The sequence below is a fragment of the Melanerpes formicivorus genome, unplaced genomic scaffold (genome assembly GCF_026170545.1).
Source record: "Melanerpes formicivorus ecotype bairdi unplaced genomic scaffold, bMelFor1.0.p_v2 SCAF_4, whole genome shotgun sequence".
In the NCBI taxonomy this organism is placed as follows: Eukaryota; Metazoa; Chordata; class Aves; order Piciformes; family Picidae; genus Melanerpes; species Melanerpes formicivorus.
This window is the reverse complement of record NW_027142356.1, coordinates 7,913,784-7,936,648: the sequence shown is the minus strand read 5'-3', so window position 1 is coordinate 7,936,648 and position 22,865 is coordinate 7,913,784. Positions and strand designations below refer to the sequence as shown.

The following is a 22,865-nucleotide window of genomic DNA, read 5'->3' as shown; positions in this document are numbered from 1 at the left end:
CACTTGGCTGCACAGCGCCAGCCTGCCTCGAGACATTCCCATCTGGGAATATGCTGAGAGCCAGGGCTGAATGGTGCAGGGAGGTTGGAGCTGTAATTCAGTGCTTCCCCAAGACACTTGGCTATATGAATGTAGAGAGTAGGGGGCCTTTCCCAAGGTGCATGGCATTGGTGGATGGGGTAAACAGGGCTGAAAACAAACTTGGGGTCTTAAAGCTTTCAAGTACCAATTGTCACAGAAACACTTTGCAGCCGTGGAGAGAGCAATTTTGGTCTTTTCCCACAGAAGAGAATATTTCAGGATTCAGTCCTGAATCCCTTGAAGTCAAAAGGAAGTGCTATGAAAACAAGCTTTTGTCTGGTGCCTGCAAAACATATGTCCTGGTATTGATTCAAACACTTTTTATTGCTTCTGGTTTTCTCTAGGTGATGTGTGATCTACATTACACAGGGGGTTTTAGGCTGTTGTAATTTGTTTTTTGAATCATTTAGGTTGGAAAAGGTCCACCTGTTAGCCCAGCACTACCATGTCAACACTAAACCAAGCACCTCAGCACCACATCTACATGTCCAGGTGACTCCCTGGCAGCCTGTTCCAGAGCTTGACACCCCTTTTGGTGAAGAAATTTTTCCTAATTACCCATCTAAACCTTCCCTGGCACAAGAATACTATCTGTTGGAGCATTCCACCATCTGGAAAGAATTTGTAATCAACTGAAGAAATGCATGAGCAGGTAGATATAAATAAACCAATGAATCTCTCCAGTCTCCCCCTTGTCCGGCCTCTGCCAGGTGTGCATTTGTGGCTGCAACTTGAGTAGCAAGGAAATTCTGACCATGAATCTGCTATGTTCACTGGTGTTCACAAATGCCAGTAGGAAACCAGCAGTGATGCTCTACACCCTTTTCCTGCCCATAAAAATGCTTCCCTTCTTCCCTGTAAACACAGGATTTATTGAGCAGTAACCTGGGCTGGGTAGCCAGCATCCCAACCCATTAGAGCCAAGAGCCAAAGTAGAACCAGAAATAGCTCTGTTGTCCAGACCTCCTGTTTTGAAGGCCCTAGTGAGGCATTTCCTTTGAGTGCGATGTTGGAGTTGGGGGAACATTGAAATGTTTGGGTTGTCCTGGTGTGTCAGTCAATGCATTCAGTTTCTGAGCTATTGAACTATGGAACTTCCTCTGTTTTTCATAACACAGTTTTAGATTCAAGTTCCCCAGGCTTAGCAGTGTTCCCAGCCCTGGAACAGCTGTCTGAGCCCTGTAGGAGAACTTAACTCATGGCTGGTACTGGAGGCCATGTTTTGACTGTGCTGGCTTTGTTGTTAGCTAATGAAATGATAGGGAAAGACAAGCTTCTGCAAGACAGACTTAGAGTGCATTAAATAAATATAAATTTTATTAAAAACACCCACATCTCAGCATTATCAGGAATGATATAATAATAAACAGCTTTCAAATAACCTGCATTACATTACAATACTTACAGTATTTATAACCATCCTCAGATTCTTTTTATAGACATACCAAACAGTTCATGAAAATGAATGAAACTAAAGTTAATGAAAAAAAAACGGGGGAAAAAAACCCAAAAGAACATAAGCATAGAAAATGCACACAGAAGTTCATTACCTTAGTGTCAAACTGCTAAAGTTTCCTACACAAGTTAACCGCTAGCTTTAGAAGTGAACTTTATACCACTGTGCGTCAATCAAGATGAAAAAGTCATTCAAGTAAAGTTGACACCACTCAGAAGCATCTTCAAGTATGGCTATAGTCAACCTGATAATCCTATACAAGCAATTTCATGTCTGCTTTGTCATTCGTTCCAGCGGAGGCAGGGTTCTGTACACCAAAAATTACAGCTCGGGTATTTACAATACAAAACTGATTCTCCAGCTAAGCTTCTTGCTCCTGCTGCCAGCAGTTTGGCAAATGACAATGCATGGCATGGTAACCAAACATCTACTATGGATTACATGAATCATTCAGAATGTTAAAAAAGAAAAAGAATAGCCAAAAGAGGAGGATTTAGAATGATTTCATTAATCTGACATATAACCATCATTTCATTCTTTTCTTCCTCTTTTTCAAAGGCAAAACCTCTGTTTCAATGCAGTGGGTAAAGTCACAGAATGAGACTCGAAAAACCAAAATTGCCATAATAAATATTTGACCCTTACACCCAAAGGCCTCCTTTGATTTACTCAAGCTTGGTTGTGATTCTGTTTAGATCAAAATTTCTTTTGACTGAACTTAAACTTACAGTATATTGCACAAGATATCTCTGGGACATGGAGGTTTGCATGTTTAGGGAAGCCCTTGTACAGACTGTACCTTTTTATAGTCTATTTTATTCACTACAGTATCCGAGAAGCCTTGTTTAGAGAGTGACTCAAACAACTCTAGCAAAGTCACTTGCCAAACCCCTGCCTTACATAGTTCCCTTTAATCAGCTCAGTGCATTCTACTTTCTTTTTTGTCTTTTTTTTTGTCTGAAACAGGCAAAACATTCTAAATCTCTTACACACTTCCATTACAATAAAAAGAGCTAAGGAATTTACAAAATTAGTTTTAGTTACATCGATAACATGTACAGGAAAAATTAGAGAAGGGATTCAAAGGAAAAGCATTGAATCCCTCAACAACAGCAACAACAAAAATAATAAACCAAAACAAACCCAGAACAAACAAAATAAAACCCCCATAGTTAACCTACAACAGCTTTACATACACGCAGGTGACACATTGGCATAGGAGAACGTGAGCTGAAATATCCCTGAAGTTTTAGAACCAAAAAAAAAAAGAAAGGAAAACCAAAACAAAAGGTTGAAGTTCAAGTTATACTTGCTAAAATGTCAAGTATTGAGAGAGGTGGGTTTTTTTTTGTGTGTGTGTGTGTGTTGTTTTGTTTTTTGTTTTGTTTTTTTCAAAGGCTATTGGGGGAAAAAAAAGATGGTCTAACAATATATAAACTTTCACACTCAGTTCAATATCCTATTGCCAAGCTAGTGTTGAGGTATATGACAAGTAGGAACATCACTCAAACCTTTTTAATGTATTTTTAGCTCACATTATGATATATTTGTAGCAGGCTGAGTAGCACCATGATGTGAATTCAGCTCAAAACCCAAATATATATAGATTTAATATTTTTACAGTACTAAAATACTAAAGCATCGCGTTAAAAAAGGTTTGTTTACAATTTAATTTACTATACAACTCTCCTGCTTTTTTTTATTTTTATTTTTAATAGAAATTAAGGATTTAAAACCACCACAGCAAGCCAGCTGCCTTTGTTCCCCTCCCCTCCCCCCCTTCTATTATTCAACGGAATCAGACAGAACTAACCCTGTTTCGTTCATCTTGTGTAGGCATCAGTCTGCTCAATCTTCCTGGAAAAGAAGACACTTGCACCAAGAAATGACTTGCACCACGATGTGACAGAATTATCACCACGAAAGCGATCTGCCATTGGGTAATGTGAAGAGCGTAGAGACCTTGGAACACAGCAGAAGCCCAAGCTAACTAAGCTGTAGTCTTGTCGCATGCTGCTAACTGTTACCTGTGGTTAATAGAAAATTCTTTCCTTAAAACTGTACATATCTGAGCAATGAACTTGTCATAGTAATTGTAGAAAACAGTTTACAGTATAGCTGTGTGAGATGAGCACCAGGAAAAACGTGTGTTTTGTGTACTAAAGTATTCCCTTATATCCAGTAAGCCCCGTGTTTACCATAGCTGACTGTATTAAAAATGGATATGTAGCCCACTAGCAGACGCATGGCTAAAACAAAAGTATTTTATAGCTTCTTCTTCTTTTTTTTTTCTTAGTTTAAAAAAATTATCTTTGCATTTTAAAATCAAAGTAAACTTTTTTTTTTTTGTTGTGGTTTTTTTTTTAACGTTCTTTGTTTTTCCTTTAATGTCAGTACCTCAGCATTGTTCAAGTTGCCAAGCTTAGGTAGACAAAGTGCTTTCCAAACACTATTAAAAAAAAATAAAATAATCTCTCTCTCTCTCTCTGTGTTTTATTGTCCTTTTCCAGGACTTGACTGGATGAGTAAGATCCAGAGGTCTTTGTCATTCCCACACGTTAAAAAATAACAAGCTTATTTTAACACCAGGTAAATTCAATACATACACGAATGTAAAGGTCCTCCCTGTCGCAGAAGAATGCTTGACTACATTGCTGACACTGTATTATAAAGGCATAAACTGTTTGACTGTTAAATAAAGACACCATTCTCTTAGATAGCACCATGGGTTTAGAACGTCCAAACAGATTCAGTGTTTTGCTGTCTATTCGGTATGGTTTATACTTATCTACTCTGTTAAATAAAATCAAGAGACTAAGATTACAGTAAAAACTGCCATGTTAAAAAGCCATGATTCCAGTATTTCAGTACATCGTAGATTCAGCACCAGATGTTGTTTTAAGGTCCCTGCAGTTGTAACACTACAGGATTAGTTAGGGTTTTTGTTATTGTTGTGGTGGTGTTGGTTTTTTGCTCCTGTTCCATGACTATGCAAACTTGATGGTATTTAAAAGTGGCCACAGATGTGCAGAACTGTAAGGAAAATAAAAATAAACTCATTTGCAGATTATCTCCCTCAGTAATGGAGCCAGTGTTTTCAAAGGTAAAGTGTGAAACACTCTTTTGTTTTGTCTTGTTTTCTTTCTTTGTTTTGTTTTTGCATAGGATGCTTTGGTCTTGTTCCCTATGTGCCATCTGTGGCCACTTAAATGTCAGTGGAAAATAAGTGCTCTTTTTGCTGGTGTGCTGAGGCTTTTTCCACTGAGGATTCTGTACGAACACTGTTTTCTTCTCCACCCTTGCCTACCACAAACCTAAAGGAACTACTACCCTAGAGACACTGTGGTTTTTTGCAGATGAGGTAACCAACAGAGGTGTGAAGTCAGATGTATCGGTTGTAAGGCCCTGTAACCCGTGTAAAGGCATATGGAGATGTCGTTACTGTGGAGTCTGTGGTGACCGACAGTGTCCTTTGTGCAAGAGACTTGATGAAGCGCAGGTAGGTTGGCTCAGAGGGCTCGTGTGGCTCAGCAGGCTCCCGCTTGGCTTTTTTGCCGTAGGATTTCTGAGGCACGTAGTCTGGGCCGTACTTTTCACATTCCTCTTCTTTCTCTCTTGCCTTCTCAGCCATCTTTGCTTCCCACAGAGCCAGACCGTGTTTGGGCTCATTCATACTCTTGTGCTGGTAAAAGACAAGGGATATTCTGGTGGGATGGTTCCTGTTGGGGTTTTTTAAGGGAGTTGTTGCGTGGAGCTCACGTTTTGCGCACTCAATGAGAATTGACCCATGAGATGGAGCAACTGCCACTCCTCCAATTTCTGGATCCAGAAAGTTCTGCTCACTATCTGACCAGACTTCATCAGGATCCTCTGCCTTTTCTGGGTTCAGCACATCGGTTTTATCTAAACCACCCTGGGGAGTAGTCCTATCATGGTTTTGACCTGGAAGCATGTTAGACAAACCATTAACTGCATGTGAAATCATTTCACTATCCTTATTTTGGAGATGCAGTGAATTAGGAGTACCACTAAACATGCTCGGAGCAGAATGGTAGTCACGTGCTAAATGTGGCAAGGGTTGCATGTGATGATCACTGGTTTTACTCCTGGAGACATAATCCATGCTCAGGTTACTCAGATTAGATTTTAACCTTGAGGCAACCTCCATGAAATGGCTGTCAGCCTCATGGGTGGAGTAAGAGGAAAAAGACCCTACATGGTGGACATTTGATCTAATGGTGCAGTTATTGAGAGAGTCTACCTGAATATTTTGGTTTCCATAATTCAAGTACTTGGGACCAAAACTCTGGTTATTCCCAAACCTATGCTGGTATAATGTTTGAATGGGTGGTAGACTGAGTTTAGACATATGGTCTTGGCTCTGGCAACTATACAAGTCCATGTGCTGATGCTGAGAAGGGTAGGAGCCCAAGTAAGAGGGGCAGTTGTCCATAGGTATGTTTCCATTGCATTGGTAGGGTGGATATTGGTTATTTTGACTTAAGGATCCTGAATAAGGGCTCATGGGACTGGAAGAATTCAAATAAGACCCCACAGGCTGTGATGAAGTTGTGTAGAGGTTCATGTGATTGGACCCTCCATAGGGATCTGAAGTGTATGAAGAGCTTGGGTAAGCACTGGCTGGATTAGGCAACCTTCCATAGAGATTTGCAGAACCTGAACCCGGGTAAGAGTTAAGAGAATTGGACTGAGGGTTGTTGGGGAGAGCACGCTGTGGATGCTGCTGCTGCTGCTGTTGTGTGGCTGGTCCTGAAAGACGTAAGAGATCTGCAGATGTGGAAAGAAAACCAACAAAGCAAACAAGATTTGGAAAAATGAAATTAAGAAAAATGGGAACCCCCCCTCAACAAACTGCAGACATTATAGACCTTTCATCATATCTGTGACATTTCTAAGACCATCATGTGATTCGGTAACAGAGGTTCCCTTTCTCAGATCTCAAATACCATTCTTTAAGAAGCTGAATAAATACTATGACTACTCGTCTGTTCTGGCACGGATCCAGTGAGATCAGATGCTAGTGGTAATGGGGGAAGAGAACAGTGCAATCAGTCACAAGTACAAAATCCATAGAGTTGAATCATCATTTAAGTAGCCCATGAAACGGAGCATCAAAGTGCTCCCAAACAGCCGTGCACAAGGTGACCTTCTCTTCACTGAGAATAAATAATTCTTCTTATCTGAGAATAAATAATTCTTCTTATCTATATTAATAGAACTGACTCAAAAAAAAATAAATGTCCCTAGCTTTATGTGAAAAAAACAACACCCAAAAGTGATATTCCGATAGAGAGAACAGTTCAGTAATAAGAGAGATTAACTGATGATAGTAAGAGCAAACTCATCACTCATTAAAGTGAAATAGCATCATTTACTAGTTACTACCCTAGCCTGAGCCACGGGACAGCTGACTTCTACTGGCAGGTATTTCAGTGACCTTCTGGGTGGTCTTGGATGTATGGCTTTTTTCCTCTCTGAGAAAGCTACTGTAATAATAAGATAGCCATGATGAAGTCCTTTGCTCAGGAGTAAGGGACTGTAAAGTGGATTTTGAAACTCTTACTCCACAATAAAATTGTGCTCTGATTTTGGTCTTGAGGCAGAAAGTATAAATAGTGATAAGGAGGTTAGGCTTGAATCCCCTCAAATTACAAGGTTCTCTGTAACAGTGGCAGACAATGTGTAGGTCATTCTTTCTTTGGCAGCAGCCTCACATGCTTCTCTTCATGGCTTCTAGCACTACTAACCTTTCAAAGGTACTTCACAATACACAGCATGGCAGAGTTTGCAAAAGCACCAGATTTCAAGAGGCATTAACTGTCCAACAATAAAGGATTTCTCATATAACTTTTTTCTTTCTCTTTTTTCTTTTCCAGTGCTGACCACAATTTCATAGAATCTTAGAATGCTAGGGGTTGAAAGGCACCTCCACTGAGTCCAACCGCCCTGCAAAGCCTGACCATTTACAGCAGGTCACACAGGAATGCATCCAGGTGGGTTTTGAAGGTCTCTGGAGAAGGAGACTCCACAACCTCTCTGGGCAGCCTGTTCCAGTGCTCCAGCACTCTCACAGTGAGAGTTTTTTTCTCACGTCGAGATGGAATTTCCTGTCATTGATTTCACATCCATTGCCCCTTGTACTATCACTGGGTATCACTGAAAAGAGACTGGCTCCATCCTCCTGACAGTCACCCTTCAGATATTTGCAGACATTGATAAGGTCCCCTCAGCCTTCTCCAGACTAAACAGGTCTCTCAGTCTGTGGCACTCTAGTATTTATAAATATATGATATTGATATTGGCTTACTAGAATTCTCTTTCCATTTTACTTTACCATTTGTACTTGGGCTGAGAATAGTGGTTTCCTTCAGACTCGTTATAAATGGCCCTGATTTCTAGGAAGCTTACCACTGCTGATAAAGATCCCCTTCAGATTTATGTGTTTACCTGCTAGCTGTTTGGCATGACCTGCTGCCTCAGAGTTGCCTTGCTTGTTGCGTGCTGCAGCAGACTTATCTTTTTCAGCTTTGCTAGAGCCGTTCTCCAAGGAGGAAAGCTTTTCTGCAGCTGCTTTCTTAGCTTCTAGCTTCCTTTGCCGGCACGTTTTAACGGGCTCTGCTAACATCCTTACTTTCCGGCGAAAGGAGGTAAGGACCTGGATGCTGCCATTCCTCTTCTTCTCCTCCTGGCCCTCAGTGCTTCCAAACTCATCCACATCAGAGACTTTGTACAATGGGAGCACGTGGAGCTGCTCATCCTCAGGTGTTTGGCCAATTTCACGATTGTCTTCTCGAGTTAGTGTGCAAACCTGTTAGAAAGGCATGTTAGAGTAAGTCTCTCAAACCTCTCTGAGGAGATCTGAAGCAGTAGCCTGTGCACTGCACCTTGCCCTGCTGCAGTCGGCATTGGCATCTGGCAAGCTATCTGTAGACTCTAAGTTTATGTGCAGCTCATGCATATCACAATAAGCCTGCAATTCAATGCCTTCCTTTCCTCTGTTGGACAGTGTTAATAGAAACAGAAAGTTGCCGTATCATTTTCTTGTGCTGAAATAAACAGCACAGTTAGGGATTCCCCTAACACGAAATAGCCTGTGTGTTCGTTTGTACTCTGGCCAGAGAGATAAACCACTGGAACATGGGACTCTATCACCAGAAGGAGTTTTGGTTATGACACATCAGTTAGCTACCTGTTAGACACAACTGTGCCATGGGACATACTGCCATTGCAGTTCACACCCTTTGCAATGGCAGCTTCCAGCACCTTGAGAAGGAGCAAGTCACCTAAGATTTAAGGAAGTTATTGTCACGTCATGAAGTGTGCTCATTGCATTAGCTCCACTACAACAGGGATTGGGAGGAGCTCAGTGGAAAAAGATGCTGAGACAGACATTCTGCAGCAAAATCATAGCAGCAGCCAGTTTCAAGAAGAAAGCTCAGCTGGGAGCGTATAGTATGTTGTTGGTGGTTGTCAATTAAGTCAAACCCTGGAAGCAGGAAAAATTTGGTTGATCTTAAAAAAGATATTTTCTTTGATTGTAATAAGAGCTGCACTGTGAATCTAGACAGTTGCTTCATGTTACAACCAGGATGATTATTCAAAACCGAAGATTATTCTTTCTTGTGTTTACTGCAACTGCACTGTCACAGAGTAGCCAAGGAACAGAAGTCACCCAAGCATACTGAAAACCAGCTTGCTTTTCTGCTGTATCTTTGCTGTACACACCAGAGATCAGAACTGAGGGAAGTAAAAGGTGTGTGCACAATACAAAGGGTGGCAAGGCTTGCAGATTTTCTGCTCCTCACAAGCTGGAATCAAATCCACAGCTTCTGGAAAGAAGCTAATTGTTTACATTTTTTGGGGGAAAAAAAAGGTGTTTCAAGAGGCATGGTTTGTCCAGAAACACTGACACAGGCATTTCAGCCCTGCTGGGACCTTTTTCCCATTGTCTGCATGGCTTCTTTTTCACCAGTTCTACACTGAACTTTTTTTAACACACCATAAATCTCATTCACATGAATGAAAAATTGTGTAGGAGGTAATAAGTTAGCCCAATTACTGCTTAATCTTTTTATTTTTTTTAGCAGTCTGTGTTATGCAAGGGTAAATTTAAACAGACTATGATGAATTAAATGCATGAAATGAGTGCTGGAGTCAGGGGCTGCAGGCAGCAGGGCCTTACCAGCGTGCTCCCGTTCTGCATGTTGTGCAGGTCTCTGTGAGCGTGCGCGCAGAAGTCCAAGCAGGCAGTGACCCCTGAGAACGGGCGACCTTCCTTCAAGCCCAGGCGGCACTCGGGGGCTCTGTGTTCATACTCGATCTGCAAAGAGATAACAGCTGCCGCTGCAACCCAGCTGGATGCTCCAGTCTGTGGAACTGGCACTGCATGCTCTGCTGTGACAGCATGCAAGCATCCTAACATCTCGGAGGTGGCAACATCCAGGTCTTGAAAGCAAATAGATGCAAGCCACTCAATGGCAATTTTGTATCTATAGTTTGCTCCTTGCTGCTTTGTTCCTGTTACTTTCTGTCTCTGATGGGATTATTAAATTGGCCAATAATATTTTCTTTTCTTGCATATTACCTTTGATTCTCTGCCAGTGGTTGGTGTTTTTACAGAACAAATGCAGCACACCTGGCACTGTAAGAGTGATATGTTTATGTCAGGTGGAAATACACCAGCCTGTTAAGGGAAAATGGCTTTAGAAACCTGACTTCAGAATGACTTCATGAAGAACAATAATTTGCTTTTTGATTTGTAATATTTGGGTACTCTAAACTTGGACTTCATTAGCTTAAGTACAACTCAAACCCCCAACCAAAAAAGATAATTCAGCCAAGGCAGCGCTTTCTACTCCTGCACTCATTATTGAAGAGCTTAACAAAGAGTTGATAATGTAACAATAAACCTGACACAAAAGAAATTGTTTTGTAATGGAAGATCAAGCTTTAGACAAGCAGTGGTTTCATATTTTATTTATGAAATTAAAAATGAAACCATGCTTGTAAAATGCTTTGCTGAAATTCCTGAACCTTTCAAGTGAGTACAAAAAAAATCCAAGATGTCTACTTTGCTCACAGACCTTTGTTTTACTAATCTGGAGCATTTACCTCCCTGAAATCTGAAAATAAAAGCAGAACAAAACTCAAAACATGTAAACTGCCTAGGAATGAAACAAGCGTGGTCTGAAGCATTAGTCAGGCTGTGGCTGCCTGATGGAAGTGTACCAGTGCAACTGCTTTCTGAAATGTTCCATTGGGTCTGCTTGGAAAAACAGACCCTTGCTAATTCTAAATTTTAATCCTGTAGCAATCCAGGCTTGGATGAGAATAAACCTGGGAATTCAGAATTTCTATTCAGAATTCAGAGCGGGGCTGATTTTAGGGCTTCTTGGTTTAGAACTTTTTACAATACCATACAAATTAGGCCCCAGGCATCTCTTTAAAGGCACTGACAGCAACTTGGTCAGAATTTCCCCACAAACACAAGGTCTGTGTGACATTCCTGAAATAGACCAAGCCATACAGACACCTTATTACACAAGGTGAACATTGAAACTTGTAAAAGCATTTGTTTTTAACGTGTGTCAGGCAGGGCCATGCTTACATGGCTTACATGGAGAAAAGTCCTTCTGTGTGTTTTTGTGAGAAAAGAAAAGCAGCCCATGAAAAGAACCATTTTATTGTTGATCACCCCCTTGTTTTTCTCTTCTTCCTCTTCCTTTCTTCTCTTGCAGAATATCTCTCAGGTATCTGGACTGATAACCGTAGCTAGTGGGTACACAGCCACAGTTTCCTCCATAAGTGTCCAAACATTATCTGATCAGGTAAGTGAAAGGGCTGAAGTCTGTACTGAATCTGCTCACCCTGTCTAGGTGCTAACAAATGTGCAGTAGAGGAGTGAGTATTACGGCAAATAAAAATGGGCATTTTTGTGTTAGTTTAGTGTTTCTGTTACAGTTCTGCCTTGTGTTGGTTACTGCAGCATAATGCTGGCAACAAGCAAGAAAGATGATATCATAGTTTGCAGAAATGCTGGCAGTTTGGAGATTAAGTTCTGTGACTGTTTGCAGTGGCAGTGAACCCGAGCAACAATAACAAAGGCAAACGGTCCTGTGTGTGCAGGGGGTTTGTTGTCAGACTTTGATGCAAATAGCTGAAGGATATTAGTAAAAGAATGCAGATGAGAGACAGCCACACTGGGAACCTTATAAAAGCTTGGAGTGTGCTAGTGAGTTGCTTCACAGAAAACATGTGCATGGTCCTCTCATGCAAGAAGGCTAGTGCAGTCATTTCTGTGCATCTGCAGGGCTGAGTGTCTTCAAATATGAGACTTTCCTTTAAAGCATGATTGTAACAGCCACTGGAGAGAGCAGAACTGAAACTGTGGGTTCAGGACTCAAGTGCAATATGATGACACACTGCGTTCTGCCACTGCCCATCTCACACCATCTTCTTGGCTGCTTTGCTAGTTTGGCTGGTGACACGTGCTAAATCCAGAACTTTGTGCTGTAAAGATGAAGAGCTCTCCTCTTGTGAAGTAACTTTACTATTATGATGGAAGAAAAATAATTAGTTCTTAGTGGACCCAATTCTGCTATTTTCATATTTTAAGTGGAATTGTTATTTCCATTTATCTTTACCCTGGTGTCAAAGGAATGCTGGCACAAAATGTACCTAATGGCTTGCACAAGGCTGAAGTTTTGGGATGTGTGGTAAAAATTGGGTTATTTGCATGACTACTCCAGTTCATTTTTAACCCAGCATACCTGGTTGTTATATGCATCAGGTGCAAGCTTCTTGTAGGTAGGTGCCATCAGGGTTGACAGATTCTGCAAATGGGATTCTAGTTTTTCTTCCTGTTAGGAGGTGAAATAGAGTTCAATGACATTTCCATACTGTACTTACGGGATTTAAGAAGTTAGGGCCTTTACACAAGGTGACACTGATAGTTGTGTAAAGGCTTAGACTGTCATCACTCTGTTGGGAATCTCCTTTCAATTTTAATGTTTCACAGCCTTTAAAGTAATCAAGTAGTTAAGTAGCATAAGAGAACACTTGCAAGAGGACATCACATACTGTAATCTTAATTTGGATTATATCAAGAAGAATCCCATTGTCCAACAAGGATATGTTTTAGATCTAAGTGTGATAATCTTTATTATTTTCCCTCTTGGAGTTTGGGGAAAATAAGCATCTTTAGAAAGCTTGAGAGCAGTATTATCAGAATGATCCATCAAGTAAATCCGGCTAATTAGGTTTTGCACATTGCAGTGACAGCACTTTAACACACTGAGCTACCTTTTCATGCAGCAATTGGAAGTTTTTTAAATACTTCAGACTTCAAAAAGCTCACAGTTCTTAAGCAATGAAGAATTGTGAACATGCCTAGTGGCTGGTGATATGGAAGCAAGAATGAGCACAGTTCTTTTTTGCTGCAAGGACAGGTACACACTCTCAAAAAGAAGGGCTGTTTAAAAACTAAGCACTCCACTAACATACACCAAGTTGTCCCTCATCCTCTCATGATGAGAATCCCAAATTCAAAACCTCACTTATATGAGGCCCTTAGCTTTCAGTTTTTAATTTCAAGTGGCATACTAGAGTGGTTTACTTGTCTTTAGGAGCTTGTTTGCTTTGAAGACCTGAGAAACCTTATGGGTTTGAGAGAGAAGTGTTTGGTGCATTAGAAGTTTTAATCTCCTATTACTGGATGACATCCTAGTTTAGGACTCCACAATGACATTATGAAATTGCCCAAAATACCTTGCTGGGACTTTGTGGCTGCTGCCAGAATGTGGAGCTTTTATATGGCCCATAGTCTTACTTGTAGTTTTTATTGGTGAGGACCTTATTTGTGTTGTTTATAAACTGTGTCTATGCTATGGGACTCAGCCCCTGGTCTGGATGTGTGCTTTGGCTGCCCCGATTTTGTGTGGGAACAAGACTGGAGGGTGAAACTATCTTCCCTGTCCAGCTCTGGCTTCCACGGGAGGTGAATCCAAGAATGCAAGTTGGAATAGTGCCCCAGCAGGCTCTGGCCAGGTATCCAGCTTAGAAAATGTAGGGAGTTCAGGACTGCAGGCTATGATAAAGAAGGCTTTGTGCCACAGCATGATTGAAGGGGAGCTACTCCCTAACTGTTGAGGCTATACAAAAGCAGTGGGGAAGAAAAACTGTTAATTGTGATATTTTAAATATTGCAGTGCTTTCAGCACAGACCACAGGGTGCAGGAGTACCTGGCACTCAGATCAGGTAAGAGAAATGCTTGGATTTGTGTAAGATACCAGAGAGCAGTGAAAGCTGTGGAGCTATGCATCAGTACACAAGTAAGGGACTAAACTTGTATGTACTTGCCAAAACCAGACTGGGCTGCTGGAGCCTCCCAGACACATGACTAGCCTGAGCTGTCCAGGAGTTGCTACAGTCATAACATCAAAAGTTATCTTACGCCCAGGCCAAGTTCAATGTTTTATTACTCTGACTGGTTTGAAATAGTTGCCAATCTGCTGAAACACAGAGCCCAGTCTTGAAACATTCAGTGGGGCAGGACTGCATGTAGAACGAATCTTCCAACCCTCTTCTTCTACCCTTTTCTTCCTATTGAGAGTTTGTCTTTATGCAATCTGCTCTGGTTCCCAATTGCAATGTTATGTGCCTTCAGCTAGTAAACTTTCCACTCAACGACTGGGGAGTGCCCAATTGTAGGCCTAATACAGCCACAATTATTCAGGCCATGCCCTCCCCTCTAATTGTGAAAGCCTGCAAACATAGTTTCAAGTCTCAGGGCTTTTACCAGCTGTCAGAATTTGGACAGTCAATTCAGCTGGCTCAGTGACTGGAATCAATCAGTTCTGACTGGCAGTTATTTAATTACCCTGCATGTATGCCATTCTGGCAGGGCTCTGCCCCCTGCTCTCTCATACCATGTCTGTGTTTGCAGTGACAGAAAACACTTCCTCGCAAATGAAGCTCATTTCAGAAACGGACACCAACCTCTTTTGGGTCATCTCCCATCAGCTTAAACTTTCTTGGAATCTTGCTTCTGGCAAACTTACAACCATTGTAGTACATGCTCCAGGAGCACCCAAAGGAAAATGAAGCACCACAAGTTTCAGGGTCCAGCCCTTGACATGCACAGGTCCGTCTAGAACGTAAGAGGATATGGCAGTTAGCAACAGGCAGGTCACTCTCGGGTGCTCCCACAGTGGGCACTGGCACTCTGTCCATGCTCTGGGACCATCTTCCCTCAGCACATAACAACGCACGGGACCGGGGAGGCATATGTGTTATAACGGAGGAATTTATCAGTGAGAAACTTCATGGTTGTAAAGCGAGGACTGTGGGGTTTCTACACTTCTGTGAGAAGCCTGGCTTTGCCTTGAGAGAGGGCATGTTTGTGCAGTATCTTGTTAGGTGGTGACAGTCTTGGTACCAGAAAGGGGCATGGATCTGCAAGAGCATGGGAGCCCTCTCAACAGGGGCTAAGCAATAACTGCTGCCTGAGTGAGCTATCCCTGGTGTCCAGTCTCTCTCTCTCCCTCTCCTGCCTCCCAGACACTGTTCAGGGTCTGTGCCTGGATGCCACTGTGTCCAGTTCTGGGCCACTCAATTTAAGAAGGACATTGAGACACTTGAACATGTCCAGAGAAGGGCAATGAGGCTGGTGAGAGGCCTCGAGCACAAGCCCTATGAGGAGAGGCTGAAGGAGCTGGGGCTGTTTAGCCTGGAGGAGGCTCAGGGGAGACATTATTGCTCTCCACAACTACCTGAAAGGAGGTTGTAGACAGGTGGGGGTTGGTCTCTTCTCCCAGGCAACCAGCACCTGAACAAGAGGACACAGTCTCAAGCTGCACCAAGGGGATGTTTAGGCTCAAAGTGAGGAGAAAGTTCTTCACAGAAAGAGTAATTGGCCTTTGGAATTTGCTGCCCAGGGAGGTGGTTGAGTCACCATCCCTGGAAGCGCTCAAAAAAGGATTGGACATGGCACTTGGAGCCATGGTTTAGTTAGTTATGAGGTGTTAGGTAATAGGTTGGACTTGATCTCTGAGGTCTTTTCCAACCTTATTGATTCTATGATTCTATATGACTTTATCCATGAAGCCAAAGTAATATCCATATATAGCTATGTTACTTTGGGTCTATCAGAAAGACATGGAAAAACAACACAGTGCAATTTCTTTAGATTCAGGCTAGCTCCTGTAGGCTTAGAGTACCATTTAGTGCATCGAGTTAATCTACTGTCCTGGGCCCTGCTGAGATCTCATCTGTTAAATATACAGAGATGCTTCACAACTCCAGGCAGCTGTTTCTCCCTGATTTACAAGAATGTTTGCTTTGCTTTTTTGTGGGTTTTTAAGCTGCCTGAAATGGTTGGAAAGGTTCTGTGTATTTCAGGGAACAGGATGAGCAGGGCTGAGTGCAGGGTTGCAAGCTGGGTGAGCACTCCCTTAGACACACTTACTCTTCGTTGAGGGCACAGCGCCTGTTGGTGAGCGTGCCGTACTTGCGCAGGGTGTCGGTGAGCTCGGAGTACAGCCTGTCGGCCAGGCTGGTCGGGATTCCCTCCCACACCAGGATGAGGATGACGATCACGGCCGTCTCACACGTGTGGCCTGCTCTCTCACGCACCAAGCACAGCAGCTTTTCCTCCTGACTGCTTCTGCGGACTACCTGCATGCACAGCAACACATGCCCCACAGCCCCCACACAAGCGATGCAGTTCTTAGTGTGAAGAATGAGAGAACAGGAAACCTCAACACTCCTGCATGTGCTGGGAGCTTACTTCTGCTTCTGTCTTCCTCTTTGTTTCTGGTGGCTTGGTCCATTTTTTCTCATTTAGTGATAGGGGCCGTGGCTACCCTTTCTGTGGAATGAAGCTGACTCTGGCAGGCTTGATTGTTGGCATGGAAAGCCATGGTGGTGGAAAAAAACAGCTTTGTAAGGGTATTCCCCATGCTCTGATTGAGCAGGCATCTCCTCCTGAATCTGTACTACGGTACATGTGTCCCAGTTTGATAAATGAGCAAAAGGAAGCGAGCAGTAAGATGCCGCCCTTCACAGAGTTGGCCACCTGCACCTAGGGCAGGAGCCATGCAGGGAAAGGCAGGCAGCTAAGGAAAGCACTAAATAACTGGGCATGGGATCTGTTTCCCTTTCCCTCCCCAACATAAGCAGATAAACTTATGATCAACGACTCAAGTTTGTGACCTGCCCTTCCTACATACGAACATTGCAGTGATGACAGGAAAGCAAAAGACTATCCCTACTCAGTGCCTGTGCTACTGTGGGTATTGCTGGAAAAAAAAAGGTGCAGTCTGACACGCATTATAATCATCTATCCGTTTTAACGCATCCTGCCTTTCTCCAGCCTACCCAAACTGCTTGGTAATTTGTGTCAGAGCACAACAGTGTTTGCTGGGAGAGTATCCCAATGCCTCTCCTGAACCGAGTGCATTTTAGAAAGATCACAGCAGTGCACTTATTGTACTTACTGGTGAGCTAAAATTAAACAGCAATGAGGATGTCTGCTGGTGTGAATCTCAAATCTAAGTGAATGCCTTCTTTCTCGAGTTTTCATACCTTTAAGCCTGATTTTATTCTTGCTATTCTCCGTGCAACAAAAAAATGGAACACAGGAGACAGAGATGGGAGCAGGCTACAGGTGTCCTGTGGTGCTGCTGCTGCTGAGCTGTTTTAAGTTTCATAGTGTCAGCTCACAGAAGGACATGTCACTGCTATGTGCTTACATGAGCCAACACTCTCCCCTAGATTAGTATTAACATTTGTCTTCATCACTTACCCATTTAGCAATTGGACATCCTTGAGAACTTTTGCCTTCTTTCCCAGTGTAGACAACTCTCTCAATCCTTATAGCTTTACCCTTCTGACCAAATCTTAAACAAAGAAAAATATGTACAGTAAGCAGAGTCATCTGGTCCTGTGTGAACACTGAAAAGATGGGGCACATTTGCCAGTCTTATCTTAAAAAATAAACAGTGTGAGTTACAGGGAGCAGTGTGCAGTGTGGTTTATCTTGCTGATTTTATTAGAGTGGTGCACTGAAATGTTCAGAGAGGCAAATATCTCGAATACATCACAGATGAGTAAAAACTTATCCCTATGGCATAATATCCCCAAATATTTTAACTGTTTCAATAGAGAATTTTGTTACAGATGACTTTTTCAAAAGCAGACTTGAAGTCTCTCTATTCTGGGAAGAAATTCTACATTTTTCTTTATTTTCTGTGTTAAAGTTATTGCTCTGAATTGTATACAGCTAAGTTGTCATGGACCAGCTGGAACACAGTAGTCAATCCATTCATTTGCTATGCTTGTTTCTGGCTTAGCTGCAGTGTGTATCAGTTAAGTCATGATTAATTTGCACCATATCTAGTTCTTTTACTGTATCATCTGTTCATAAATCATTACTTCTTTACTTCTGCCTGACTTCTGTACTGAATGAGGATTGCAAAGTGCCCTCAAATGATGCTTTTTCTGTGTGTCTTTTTGCACCCCAGGTGGGCAAGCCTGGCTCTTGCATTTAATCAAGCTGATTATGCCATCAAGAATGTAGCCCCACACACAAGCAGTGCTGCTACCCAGACCAAATGGGATCCACTTCCAAGTCCTCTGATGGACCAGGTAGAAATATGCAGCAAATGCTAAGTGAAGCAAATTAAAAGCACCAGACTCATTAAGCCATTTCCAGGCATGTTCTCTGGCCAGGCCCCTTCCTGGGCTGCTGCAGATTGGGGGTGCCCACTTCTGAGCCCTGCAGAGCACCAGGTGGAGACCTGTCTATGCATTTAGGAACCTCAGTGTTTACAACCTTACAGATCCACCTCCCATGTTGACCTAGCTGCAATTTGGGAACTGGGCAAATTGCACTTTCATCACCATGTCTTGAGTTGTGCCACTCTCACTGGCATTACCTTTTTCTGGTGTAGTTTTGCAGGGGGTGGGAGTGGGGGGGCTGTTTGTTTTTTTAAAAAATAATCAAGTATGATGACTAAATTACAGTCTCCTTGATCTGTGCCTGTTACTACTAGAGCAGCCTTTTAATGATGCCTTGAGACCTTTTGACCTTAGTGACTTATTTAAGAGCAAATATTTGTATTTAAACTTCTGTCCTGTAAAGGAAATGAAAAATGCTTATTTTCAGTTGTCATCTCATTGTGGAATTTCAGTGCCACAGGAAATGATACAAATAAAATCAAGTTGTACTACACATGCTCTGCAGGCCACTGTTAGGTCCCTTTTTCCTTCTTGGGCTTAGACCTTAGGTGTTCAAGAGGAGATTGGATGTGGCACTTGGTGCCATGGTCTAGTCATGAGGTCTGTGGTGACAGGTTGGACTCAATGATCCTCGAGGTCTCTTCCAACCTTAGTGATACTGTGATACTGTGACATTTTTTCTTCAACCATATTAAAAAATATTTTAAAACCTTAACATTTTTCTGATCTGGATTGCAGGACAACTGTGTGGATATTGCTAGAGAAATAAGTTGTACATCACACATTAGAAATGAAATGGATATTGTCTCAAATCTTTTCAACTGTCACAAAGGAATTTATGCCCGATGTTTGTGATGCTTGCACTCAGGCCAAAGCTGACTTGCTTTAAAACTGAAGCAAAACTTCACTGAGCATGAAGTAGGGATTGGGAAAAGGAAGAGGTAAAATGTCTGTAACCACCATGTGTGGTAGTTTTCTGCAAGAAATTCGTTCTGTTATAGCTAAAATAATAATTGCAACTCTAAATCCAAATCCAGGTTGGTTTGGCAAAGCTAATACCTTAAAAGCCAATCCAGATTCATGGGAAGCCAGTTTAGGAGTGTTTCAGTTATGATTAGTGTCACCAACTGCACACATGTGGCTTGAGAGTATCTTTACAGTTAAATGTTTGGGGTTTTTTTAAACTTAGGGACACAGAATTATCTAATGAGAACAAGTTCTGGAGTTCTTCAGTCAGAGAATCACACAGTTCATACCATATGAACAGCTGAAAACTAGCCATTGTTCAAGTGGCTGCTGCTATACTCTGCTGAACCTGGCTGAGTAGATGCCTGTTATCTATAATCTCTCAGGATTTCCTTCTGCCAACATGAAATAAAATTAAATGCAGAAAAAAAAAAAGAGATAAAGATAAAAAAAAGAAAAGAAAAGAAAAAGGTGAGGTCAATATTAAGGATGAAAAATTACATTCCAAAGTAATGAAAAAAGTTTCATCTCTAATAATTGACATCATGACATGAATAACTTTCCTCTTTTGCTTATTATTTGTGACTACTGAAGAATTAACCAGTCCCAGAGCACGGGAAATAACTTTCAAGAAGCTTCTCAGGAGGGTCAGTGTTCATTCCCCCTCCACAGGAAGAAGCTGATTTTTGCAGCTTACGCTCATTCAAGCTGCTCACAAAGCTGAAAACAAGTATGGGGCAAGCACTGCACAGGAGTCACAGTGAAGAAGGTGCTAAGAAAGTGAAAGGACCTGGAGGCAATCTGAAGGATTTAATATCCCCTAAGTGGTTGTGCAGAGATGAGCACAAGCTAACAGACCTTGCCAAGAAACAGTGCTCCTTAGCTCAGGCACAGCACTGCAATAACGCCTATGTGCTTTTGGTTCTGCTAACTGGAGCTTCTTTGCAGTTCTGGAGCCCAGATTTCCCCATCTCTCTCTGACTTACTGGGGAGCGTTTTGTTTGCTTATTTGATCAGAGGGGAACTGGATTCCCAGATACCTCTCAAAATCTGACCAGTAGTGTCTGTGCAAGCAAAAAGCTACAAGTAAGGCAGAATTCACAGTGCAGAAGTCACTTTTGTGAGAGTTCTTAATTTAAAAGCCTTTGAAAGACTGGTGGCTTTTGTGCATACATGTATTTTTAAACAGCACAAATCATGTATCCATTCTGTGCTGCTCAAAATTCCTGGTTTGGTTGGCTTAGATGTAATAAATGTATCATGGGATGCTACACAATACAGGGACTGTCCACAGTTAAGATAAGGCTGGTTTTGTGCAGTGATCTGAGGAAAAGAAATGTTTTTTCCCCAAAACTACTCATCAGTTCTTGGGCTGAAATCCTATCCAACAACTCTGTAGTGCTCCTCTGGATGTGACCAAGTTAGATTTAGCTCTTTAGGGTTAGTAATTTGGCAGGGGAGAGCTAATTTTGGAGTTTGGTATTCTGCTCTTCATCTTCCTTCTACCTTGGCATTCTCCTACCCAGAGGGAACGCCAGGTCCATGCCTGCTTTTGCAGGCACTGCCAACCATCTTGCTTGGCAGGCTGGTGAATACTTGTTCCTGCTTGGGTTTGCTGGCATCTGTCTCGAAGTGCACAGTCTGTGCCAGCCAGCAGACTATTAGCCCTGTCAAATATTGTGACTCTCTGGTGAATAGCACAGTGCGTAGTGTTGGCAACCCTGGAGTACCTAAGCCTACAAGTAATTACTTGATTTGCAATTGTTTATTTCTTTATGTGCAAAAGCTGGAAAAATTCTGATATCCACAAAAGGATAAATGTTAATCTGCCCTGTGCCTTTGCACTAATTACCTTTCTTCCATGATTTCTCTAATAGCTGCCACATTAGGACCGGCTCCTAGATGGGTATAGAAAGGACCTTCATCTTTTTCAATAATTTGCTCTGTTTAAAACAAAACAAAGGTTATTACTTTGAAGCTTGATTCTGTAATGCAAAAAAGTCACATTGCAAAGCTTACATCTAGCTTGTTAGAACACTGCTGTACAGGTCTGGGGTCAGAGTTTTCAACCTCTTAAGTCTAAAGCCCATGCAATTTGTACAAAGCATGCAAAGCACATGGCTAATCCTGCAAACAGGCTGTGTGCCTCTTGCTAGCGCAGTTGTTTCACATCTTGGGCTCTACACTGAAATGCGAAAGGCATTTTCCTGTTATCATCATACAGTTGTTTCTTCTTCTCCCACTTCCTCCTCTCCCAGTGTCTAGGAAGGAGGATAAACACAATAACAGTTTAAAATACTGACGTTAGTGAGCTGTACAGTACTTGGTTTTCAGCAGATGCATTACAGGGTAGAAACCTACACCTTGAGAAAATGGCCAGTAAGGTTGCATGGAGAATTTCTGCCACCCACAGAAAGTCTCTGTGAAATGATAAAAGAGGCAACTTTGCTGAAAGAAATCCTGCACAAGGCTTAGACAAAATGCTTCTATGCTAAGAATGTGGCCTGAGTTTTCTGTGTGTAGGTAGGACCATGTCAGCATTCACAACATATGCCACATATTTGGTTTGGTGTCAGGAGGCAGGCTCCAGCAGTGAGAATGAAACGGCCAGGATCTGCTCGGGTTTAGGAACAAGTGGTGGAGCTGTACAGACTTGGTTGAGGGCTAACTTTATGCCATGCTAACTCCAAGGGCTGGACAAAGTGATGTAGAGCCTTGGGACACTCTGTAAACCTGAACATGCAAATGGGGGAATGGCTCAGTTTAATCTTCCTAAGAACAAGTATTGGCAGGAGAGAGAGCAATAAGCCCTATCAATTACGCTGCAGCAGTGGGGAATTCAAAGAGGATGGGAACTAAGTTTTGTGTAAGCTTCATTTCGTAGAGGGTCTGCTAAGACTGAAGAATTAATATGCAAGTGGAAAATAAGCCCTTTTGCTTAGTTAGTGGTTTCAGTACCGGCTGAAAAAACAGTGCGAATAATGACACGATTGCCAGAAACACTTGTGCCAACCACAGTGGAGAAACAGTCTGAAGAAAAAAACCAACTTCTGTGCTTGAAAAAAAACCCTCTAAATTGTGTAGGTTCTTTATTATAAACCAACAAGGAACAGCAAGGAACTGGCTTCCAGTTGTCTTTGCCTGAGCTTTGGAAATCCACTGCTTCCTCTCTTTGTTCCCATGCATCATCTCTGAGACATATCCCAAGTGTTTGAAAAGGCAAAAAGGTCCATTTTGCAGTTGTGGAGGAGTATTGTTCAACTTTCCTCTTTAGTAGTTGGTATGAAATCCCAGTAAGTGAAACTGTAACAAGGATATATATTTTTTCCATTTTTAGTGCTGAACCTTTTATCTCAGCCTAAGTAGTTTTTCCAGTAGAGCCCGAAAGTACCTTTTAGACCTGGCTATGTGCAGTGTCAGTGCTGTATGGAAGCTGGGGCTATGGGCCATGTGTGTCACTCTGCTGTGCTTCCCTCTGCTCTAGTCTTCTCTTTTGGAACTTGTGTATAGCATAAAGAAATAATGAGGGTTCCCCTTGTTGCTTTTTTGGTGCCGCTTCAGTAGCTTCTCTAGGAAAATGCTGATCTGTTTTATCCTTGCAGG

General features: G+C 42.1%; 1 protein-coding gene across 1 annotated transcript in view; it reads right to left on the bottom strand.

Moving 5' to 3' along the window:
• Positions 1-1,376: 1,376 nt before the first annotated feature.
• TET2 (tet methylcytosine dioxygenase 2) overlaps positions 1,377-22,865 on the bottom strand; it is a 74,068-nt gene continuing 52,579 nt past the window's right edge. Inside the window, exons 3-10 of the mRNA XM_068136856.1 lie at positions 21,115-21,205; positions 17,362-17,455; positions 16,024-16,232; positions 14,556-14,706; positions 12,328-12,417; positions 9,741-9,878; positions 8,006-8,366; positions 1,377-6,325 (exon numbers count right to left, since the gene is read on the bottom strand). Of these exons, the coding sequence (XP_067992957.1) occupies positions 4,920-6,325; positions 8,006-8,366; positions 9,741-9,878; positions 12,328-12,417; positions 14,556-14,706; positions 16,024-16,232; positions 17,362-17,455; positions 21,115-21,205 (2,540 nt within the window). The 3' untranslated portion in view covers positions 1,377-4,919. The remainder of the gene's footprint in view (positions 6,326-8,005; positions 8,367-9,740; positions 9,879-12,327; positions 12,418-14,555; positions 14,707-16,023; positions 16,233-17,361; positions 17,456-21,114; positions 21,206-22,865) is intronic.